We start from the raw sequence: 10027 nt of genomic DNA on the forward strand, positions 1-10027 counted from the left end.
CAGAACCCATAAGAGATGAAGGGTGCACATATGGGAAAGCAACATTCAGAAGATTTCAGAAGTCTCTCAACTACAACCAGATGGTCTTTCTTCCTAATTATTTTCCTAGAATCAATGTATCAGGAAGACAGAGCAATATTCTTCTTGCATCCAGACACTACAAGAAGTGGAATTTCAATTGTATCATTTGCAGGCAACCTATTGGCCATCCTGGGGTGTATGTATTTAATGGAAGTAGCAGCACCATGGTGAAAAAATTAGCTTTCTGGTGAAAACGGGACTCACCCTCAGGATTGCCAAAGAAATCACAATATTCCTCAAGTCACTGTTGTCCCGGCCACAAACATTAACAGGGTTGTGCACCATCAATCAAACCCTGGGGATCTGATGCAGGCAGTTGCTCTATGACACACATGGTCACAAGCAGATCAGTTTTTACAGACTAGATTGTGGTATCCTATTTTTGTAAGTAATGATGACATATGTTGCCGCAAAGAAATCAGTGGGCTACTTGAAAACAAAGGCATTCTTAGAGTGAGCAATAAAATTACACAGTGGACATAAAATTTCCAAGGGAAATAATGCAGAATATTACAAACTGAAGTATTATATCAAAAAAGTCCCCTACACCGTAACTAAAAAGAGCTTCCATCACTCTCTCTAATGTGGTACCTCTTCCATCAAGAGTACGCCTCCTCTCTTGGAAAAGGTACACTATTTTTCTACCAGACATTTTTACAAGATGCTTCTAGCAGCAAGAGATAAATGATTCACCCATTCATCCACCTGGCACACTGCAGCAATTTATTCCTTTGAGTGCTACACTTGTTGGCAAATTATACAGCAGCACAAAAAAGACCGATCAAGTACCCCCTCTTATTCTGTACCTACTTTTAGATGGACGCAAGTCACAAGTAAGTTCCACCCTAATGATTCATATTCATCCCATACTTCTTTTCTGACCTTCTCTCTGAGACTGAGATTTTCTTCCTCTAAGTCAGCAAACTGGGCTCTGAGAGCAGTTATTTCCACAATCATCCTGTGGCACAGCCCCACAATCTATCACAGCAGAGAAAGTGAATGAGCAAAGCTGGGGATGAGCAAACACCGTAGCCTAGGAGTAAACGATCCAGAGCTCTGAATATGTTATGTGATACATAATTAAGTAGAACAAGAATATCTTCTTAACTGAGTGGCCTGATGAAAATAATCCACTGATGATATGGAATAATCCATTTTGTATGTCTCTGTTGGGTTTAGAAACATTTATTCCCTGGAAACAGTAGGAAGAATTGTGGCTGTTCACGACCAATATTTGAAGCGGGCAAATGCATAAGTTTCATACATAACCTTAAAATGTCTGTTTCTGGTCATCAGGAAAGAAAGATCTCCTCACTAAGAGGTATGAGAACTAACAGAAGGAAATGTATGCAGAGGAGTGGAAAGATTGGGGAGCAGGATCAGGGAATCTGATTTTAGGAGAAGAGCCTGTGCATGGCTCTGGTATGTTGGTGAGCCTGGCTGCCCATAGCATAATTTCGCCTGCCTCCAAAGAGAAAGTCAGAAGAACTGTGACCAGGTGAGTAAGCTTCAGTAAGCTGTGAGGTAATGCATTTATCGGAGCAAATATGCTGTCTGCTGATAAGCTTGTACACAGACACCATTTAATATATGTTAAAAACAATGACATGTTCCATTTGCTGATATTTGACAATGAACATACCCTCAGAAAGGGCAGGCAGGTTAGCACAAATAGGAAGGTACATGACAGAACTTAAACAGATTTAAATGACAGAACTTAAATTTCACATAGGTAGGTCATTGCTAGGTATAAATGTTTGGTCATTTCCATACCGCCGAACAGCATTTGCAACCAGATGAACACAATGGAGGAAAGCTAAAAATCATTCTTAGCATGTTACGTGACTCAGATAAGAAATAGGCACAACTGCAGACTGTAGGCACAGCCAACAGCACAGTCTGCTTTCAAGGTTGCCTGGCACTTCTGCATGCCAGATCTAAGTAGTAAATGCTAATAACTTCACTGGATTCTCGCTGACGTTTTCTGTGTTGATTTTTTTGTCTTAGAGCAAACATTACTGAGAGACTTCTGAAAATGAACACTGGGGGAAAATGCATGTATTTTAGCCCTGCTGAAAAATTCAGGTGGTCTTTCTTTATTCACAGCAGCATTAATTTCCCTCTGTTTTGAGTGTCTTTTTTGTAAAATCAGCAAAAAGTTGGTCAAGCCCTAAGACTTTGTTGGAGAAAAAAAAGCAACCCACATGGTTCATGTGTGTTCCTTAGAGACTTTTTAGTTTTTAAACTATCATCTGCCATCCCAGTTTGGCTGATCACGCCTGAACCTTTTTCATAGTTTCCAACACAGAGTGGCTGCTCTTCAGCCTTGCACTAGCTGCTGTTAATTGCTTTAGGCTAGCGAGAAGTGGAACTGGGAGCAGGAATTCTCTCCTGAGGTTGAAGCACCCTGGGCCACTATACAACACAGATGAGACAGGGATCTAGTGGTGATGGGCTAGCGAAGTGGAGGGGGAGAGAGACTCCGCTGCTCACAGGCTCCAGGACAGTCCTACTGACTTCTGTATCTTTCCACCCAGCTGAAACCTCACACGTTTCTCATTTTCTCTCTCACTGCAGCCTTCCCAAACATATGGACAGGACAGTGAAATCAGGGAAGAAGGGAGGTTGCTGACAAGATACCATACAGAAAAGGATATAGGGGCAAAAAAAATGGAAAAAGCCTGAGAAAGTGGGGCAAGAAACTGGTAAGAAGCCCAGAGACTAATTTAAATCTTATAGTCAGTGATGAGGACAGATGAGAAAAGGAGCCCAGGAACAAAATCCAAAATGCAGGTGCTCTAACACTGTTCTGCAAACATCCCTGAAACCCAAGCAGTCTTATCCCTCATGTTGGTTTCCGTAGAAGCTGGCGTGCCTCTAGCAGTGGAGTTTGTGTTGGCGGAGCCAAGCCTCCAAGTCAGCTAATAGATTACATGGATATCGCATGATTCCACAAGATAGCATTTCTGATTTATTGGCTGGGTTTACTTCTTTAAAAAATGCCACCCACACATACCAGCTATCCTAAGAAAACACAGCTGAAGCTGCACTCGGAACTGCAGAGGAGCTGGTTATGCAGCCATGATGTCACATACCTGGTACCTACGCTCCAGTACAGCCTACGTGCCTGACCCACTTCTATTTTCTATCTATCTCAGTCAGTGCACAGGATTGAATTTCTCTGGGAAAATGCCTTGTGAAGGAAGAGATCGATCAGTAGAAGTTTTAAGTTAGAAGGTTGCCCGTGTACCACCCGTTGTGAACATGAGTGACAGAAGAGCAGGCCTACCTTTGCCTTCAGGTTATCTGTTTTACAAGTCCTACTGGCATGACTTCTGGCACTGAGCGCAGAAACAGCAGCCCCAGAGCCCCCCTGCCTTCTCAGAGACTGTCACTGTGTGTCTGTAAAGTGGGATTCTGTCCCAGATGAGACTATTAAGCGCTACCAGTTGACAGGCCACCATCACCAACCTGCGTCAGGGCCATATTGCTCAGGTTGCCACCTTCTTCCATCGCATGCAGCTCCCGAAGCAAAGCACAAAGATGCACGGTGACTATGCCTGTGTAGCCCAGCTCCACTTAAACAACTTTCCAGCCTGACAGCTTGACTTCATTTCTTACTTAGCAACTGCCTCCCACCAAGAGAAACCACCTTCTCCTGTTCTTGAAGAGTAGAATCGACGCTCTGAGCATACTTGCTCTTTTTGGTAAACGATGATGCTGCTGGAGAATATTTTCATAAAACATGGAGTAGGTCTCAAAGTTGCTGTGCTCTCTGGCCATGGTGTCACAGCCCAGTATGGTGAGACACTGTTGTAAATGGCTTTTTTTAAAAGTAACCTAGGAGAACAAAATAAGAAACTTTGCAGGTGGCCTGAGTCACAAGCATTGCTTTATATAGCATACATCGAAATGAAATACGGTCACCTTATTGTAAATAAAATGCTTCTGTGATATCAGAATGAAGCAAAAATTAAATTATTCAATGTAAATGTTTTTGCCCAATCTAGAACTTCACTGAACTAATAGAAAATAGATTTGTCAGGTTTTTGACTGGTTCTAGCTGCAACTATATAACATTGGGGTTTTTTTTTCATCTGAAGCTAAAAGAGAATTTTCAGTAGAGAAATTAAATCACCAGCTCAGAAACTGCCTGGATTGCAGTTGGGCCCCAACATCCCTTCTCTCAAAGAAACCATGGTTTTTGTTTTTTAACCAGAAATGGTCATATTTTCATAAATATTTTCTTTACATTTCACTGAAAAAGCCCCTAAACATGCTTCCTAACATCGTGCCGGACCCCCACTTTACCAATGACTCAGGAAGAAGAGTTTCTACTACCGAATCCGTGAATAAAGTCTTGCAATCCTGCATTGCAGTTGCATATAAACCTCCGGCCCTAACTCATCTTCACATTATTACAGTCCTGAGAGCTGAAATAAACCCGTCAGAAGGCAGCAGGGCAATACACAAATTTGCTGCCAGCGCTGCTATTGCAAACCAACATAATCTGAATCTAAGCTCATAAGCTTAAGAAATGTGTTTCTCTTTTAGGCCACTGATTGACAGGAGCTTTGATAAATAAAGCTGTAAACATGATTTAGCTGTTGCATAGATAGAAATGCAGAATACGTACCTCTGTATCTGATTCTTGGTAGTTTTCCATCAGCCTTTGAACAAATGTTTCAACTATCTGTGGTTGTACAACTGAGAATTTTTCTTGCATTACCCTGTGTTTCCAGAGCTCTGCAGGAACAGAGGGAGAAAAAGACCAAACAGAATAAAACCACACATCAGTGGGTATCACTGTCACAAAATATTGATCCTTCAGTAATCTCTGGGATTTGACACTGGGTATGCTTTATATATAGCTTAGGGTTTCTCAGCTTTCCTAAAATGTTTACCACAAAAAGTAAATGTCATTGCAAACAGATTGCAAAGCCTGTGTTGAGCAGCAATATCAAATTTGTTCTGGTATTGCCAAAATGCTATTTCATTACAGAACCGTTCTGTGAATAATGACCTGGCCCACAGACTTGTGTATTGGAGTTTTCTGTAAATATTGAGTAAAGAATATGGCTTTTGTGGGAAACTGAACATCTCTCTGCACTGATTAGCGCTGCCTGCAACCACAATGAGTGGCACTAGGGCATGATTTTTCTTCCCTTTTATTTCCACTTTTTCTTTGTTTCACTACTTGTGCCTGTGAATACCCAAATTGCCCGCACCCATTCAGGAATTGTAGCCGGTAAACACCTAAGGTACTGACAAGTCTGGCATTTAAATTGCATTGCTAGGCCTAAAATCTTAATGCTCCAACACAGAGGCATGGAGAAGTAATTTCCCACCAGCCTGCTTCAGGCTGCCTGCAATCTCCAGAATAATTTATGTTCAGCCTTGTTTGCACAATTGTCTTTACAATTATTATGGCTAAACTTTCACTTTAGAAAGAGAAAGTGAACTCTTAGATTCAGGGAATTTGACTCTGTTGAGCAGACAGAATAAACAGATCCATGCAGAAAAGTGTATGGTATCTCGGCACACAATTCTTCATGGCTTCCTGCTAGGTGTATTTCTGGAATTTCTGACAATGGGCTCTCCAAAACAGAAGGGAGTTTCCTGTGGGTAAGCTGTTTTTCATCAGTGATACCTTCCCCATGATTCAGCTGATCCCTGGCCTCCAAATGGGAATGCAGGGAAGTGGGGAGCTGAGAGCAAATGTGCTCTCCTGTTCACACGCAGGACAACTCTTTGCCACCTTTCTCATAGAATCATAGAATTATTTAGGTTGGAAAAGACTGTTAAGCCCAACCAATAACCTAACACTGCTGTTCCACCACTAAACCATGTCCCTAAGCACCTCATCTACCCATCTTTTAAATACCTCCAGGGATGGGGACTCGATCACCTCCCTGGGCAGCCCATTCCAATGCTTGACCACCCTTTTGGTGAAGAAATGTTTCCTAATGTCCAATCTAAACCTGCCCTGGCGCAACTTGAGGCCATTTCCCCTCGTCCTATCACCTGTTCCCTGGGAGAAGAGATCGACCCCCACTTGGCTACAGCCTCCTGTCAGGCAGTTGTAGAGGGTGATAAGGTCTCCGCTCAGCCTCCTCTTCTCCTGGCTAAACAACCCCAGTTCCCTCGTCCACTCCTGATAAGATTTCCCTTCAGACCCTTATGCATCAAGGCTACTTTTCCCACTCAAGACTGGGGCTCCCGTATTTCCCAGAAAGGGTATTTTAATTCCCCTTACTAGTGGAGAGACTGGTCCCTTGTCTGGCTCTTTCAGCTGTCACTAGTGTCATCTCCTGGCTAATTTTCTTCTGCACATCATGGATCATGTGGATGTCTAGGCTTTCCAGAAGCTTTTGAAGCTAGAATCAAGTTTAATATTTAGCTCTTACTAAATCTCTATGCTGTGTATAAAGCAACTTGCCAATTAGGAAAAACTAGCAGACTAAACCAAAGCAACTCTCTCCATTCTTCTCTAAAACACAGTACTTGCAGATACAGTATCAAGGTTCATATCATTTGGGGGTGACTATGCCTGGTGCTGTGCCACCAATACTCTGGACAGAGGCAGAGGCCCTGTTGCTTCGGTCCGTCCCGGGAGCTACACCTGGCTCCACCCAGCAGAGGTGCCATTGCAGAGCCTCCCGGGTCACCCACATCTGCTAAACTTCCCCCCACGACAGCCTCCACAGGGCCCCACTGGACTTCACTCATCAGAAATTGCAGGAGAACGCGATGCTCTGTGGTCCTCCACAACGCCCCACCAATAACCCTCCCCTTACCTGGTACACTTTCATTTCGATTTCTGATGCTCCTCGGGGTGTGGGGGTGTGTATATGCTGAGTGCTCTCCAAACTCCTCCTGCATGCCCCTTTGTCTGACCATGGCTTTCATGGCTGGGTACAAGATATCCATGCTAGAATCACCAAGACATGGGTATTTCACCCTTTCTCTCTCAAAATTACTGTGTTTGCATTTACTGACCTTGGATCTTAACTTTCCTTTTTTCTTCCCACATCCCCGTTCCTTAACCCATGCAGAATATGATCAAGTCTCAGCTCACCACATTAGTCCCGCTCGACCTGCAAGTGGGGCAGGACAGTCTCTTCTTCGCTGGTCCTGCCTTATTACAATAGTTTGGTAATTTTTCCAAGTTTACAATAATACAAAACTAAAGCCGAGGGGGAGGAACAAGGGATAAACCAGATGAAGCAGGGAAATCTGGTCACTGGTAAGAACTTTTCTACCACCGTCATTCAAATAGACCAAGAAACTCCTTCCACCTCCTCCCCCTGCTCTCCTTCATATCTGATCATGGGTTTGCTAAGTGCTTCTGAGTGGGAAGCATGGAGGCAGACACCACTTTGCTCTTAGAAGCAGAGGAGCCATTAGCAAGGCATATAAACCTTGTTACATTTTATTGCTTTAATTACGCTGCCTTTTAAACCCTTGATGGCTTGACACAAAGGTTAGTGCAGAGCTAGGAGCGGGGAAGTAGGAAGCTCTCATCTGTGGAAGGGTATGGGTGGGGACGTTGGCTGAGGGAAATGCAGTGGGATTTTTAGGTACAGGACATTTGGCAGATTGCCCGCTATGGAAGAGCTGTTGCAGGTGCTGCTACAGAATCTCCTCCGGCTCAAAGGCCAGGGTAAGCGAAGCCAGGGGCAGGGAGCTCACCTCTCTTCCCGGGAGGCAATAACTGCTAAGCCCGACCTCCGGCATCACCACAAAAAAGCTCTGGGTGCGGAGGGACTGGGAGATGCTGAGGATCTCCCGCAGCTGCCCGGCCCCATGGCGTAAGCACGAGCTGTTGCTCGCTCTGCATGGAGAACCCCCACCCCTGACTCCCAGCCCTCCTGCAACCCAGTCCTGCTCTGTCCTGGAGCTGCTCCCTCGGCACAGTTTATAAATTAGTTAGAGGTGAAGACCGTGGACCCCCAGCACTGGACTGTGCCCCCTCCGATCCAGTGGTAATGCATGGGGAGTAACTGTGGGATACAGATGAATGGGGCAAATCTGATACCAGCTCTTTACACACATACAGATTTTCTGCGGCGGATTCAGACTTGTGAATCTAAAATCCCTTGGCCTTGTAGGGACTGGCCCAATGAGCTTGGGCACTTCCTCCGTGCTCCGCTGCATGACAGCGGTGTTTTCCAGGGCCTTCATGCACTGATTTCACCCTTACTGAGTCATCTTGCTCTTTCACTTCCTTTCTTGTGGTTTCCGGGGACAAGGCTTTTTAAAAAGTGGTGTTTCATTTTCTGCCTTCAGAAGGGCCTCTCTGATGGAAATCTTCCAATTTTCTATTCTTGATTGTTCAAAGCTGAGCCAAGTAGGAGGGTTAGGAAGAATTCCGCTACAATTCATCTAACAGGCTTCCAAAATTTCCATTTATTCAAATACTGCATTTAACTTTGTTTATGGAGCCTGAAATACAGAGGTGGGTCGCACGACTGAGAAGAATGCACCTGGAAAACACCATCAGTGAACAGTCTGAATAGACACTGGAAGGGGGGAAAAAACAGCTGTACTGAAACAAAGAACTAAAAGGCAACTCTCAAGCCTCTAGAGAAAAGTGAAAGTACTAGGTTAATTATAAGCAAAAATAAAGAAAGGTCGAAATAAAAAAAAAGGCAAGTGAAAGAGGGGTACAGGAGGAAAATGGGTGGAGTAGGCAGAGACTGCTCTGATTTTGCAACTTTTCGGTCTCTCTGGAATATTCTTATGTCCAAGGTAACTTACCCAAATTGCTCGCAGAACTCTTTGTAGAGAGGAACCGAATTGATATCCTCAGTCCTCAGCTTCAGCCAGACCCATTCTGCCATTAATATTTCTAGTTGCTTCCACAGTATCAGAAAAGATCTCAGCAAGTTATGTGATGTGACTGGATCATCATGCCTCAGCAAAAGTTTGCAGGTCTTTTTGCTGTTCTGCAACCAGTTAGCACTTGAGTCAACCATTTCTGCCAAATTCTGTTGGAAGTCACAAGGAAATGTTTTGCTTCAGAAAGCTGTGACAAGTTTTTCATGTGCTTTTCTTTGCTTAAGAGCATCTCATGCAATATATGGTGGGACAAGACACGCGACAGGCTACTGTGCAATCAGAACTTGTAGTGGGGCCTTAACACCAGTGCCCTTCAGAGCGTGGTACAGGGAAAACCCAGGCTACTTTTTAATTGCATTGAGTACTCACACACAGCAGAGATGGGGATAAAATTGCACAGAAGTGAAGTGCTCTGTTTTATAGCTGCTTTCTTCAAGTAAATCACTTCAACAGCAGCACACTCTGCTTGGTCTCTAACTAAAAGCACTGTTACAGAAATCAAACTCTTAGCTCAGATCTTGAAGGAAGCAGACCTTAAAATATCTAAATTTGTCCTTTCGACTCATTTTTGCCTTGCAAATCAGTCAGTGTATCTGTTTTCCATCACAAAGAGCTTGAATCTCTCCCCATTCCTTGAACCAAATCTTTGTGTAGTTTCCAGCAGGCTTTAGGTGCCCCCAGCAACCATTCCTCATATACACATCCACAATGCAAGTCCTCGGGGAAGTACAGCCTAGAAGAACTCTGCCTCTCCTTGACTAGATTTGGGTTTAGACAGTGGCCAGGCTGTTCCTTTCCCCTTTGCACTGAGTAGTGCTTCCCCTCACTACAGGAAAGATGTTGCGTTGCTGGAACATGTCCAGAGGAGAGCAGCAAAGCTGGTGAGGGGTCTGGAGCACAAGTCTGATGAGGAATGGCTGAGGGAACTGGGGTTGTTTAGTCTGGAGAAGAGGAGGCTGAGGGGAGACCTTATTGCCCTCTACAACTGCCTGACAGGAGGCTGTAGCCAAGTGGGGGTCGATCTCTTCTCCCAGGGAACAGGCTGCCCAGGGAAGTGGTCGAGTCCCCATCCCTGGAGGTATTTAAAAGATGGGTAGATGAGGTG

At 44.3% G+C, this 10027-nt stretch overlaps 1 protein-coding gene across 1 annotated transcript in view; it reads right to left on the bottom strand.

Annotated features, from left to right (window-relative positions):
- Positions 1-9059, bottom strand: part of LOC104131573 (coiled-coil domain-containing protein 162) — a 22034-nt gene extending 12975 nt beyond the window's left edge. Inside the window, 6 exon segments of the mRNA XM_009644753.1 lie at positions 3777-3921; positions 4718-4827; positions 6338-6458; positions 6879-6921; positions 6923-7012; positions 8842-9059. Of these exon segments, the coding sequence (XP_009643048.1) occupies positions 3777-3921; positions 4718-4827; positions 6338-6458; positions 6879-6921; positions 6923-7012; positions 8842-9059 (727 nt within the window).
- Between the last annotated feature and the right edge of the window lie 968 nt (positions 9060-10027).

This window comes from Egretta garzetta, unplaced genomic scaffold (assembly GCF_000687185.1).
Source record: "Egretta garzetta isolate BGI_Z169 unplaced genomic scaffold, ASM68718v1 scaffold138, whole genome shotgun sequence".
In the NCBI taxonomy this organism is placed as follows: domain Eukaryota; kingdom Metazoa; phylum Chordata; class Aves; order Pelecaniformes; family Ardeidae; genus Egretta; species Egretta garzetta.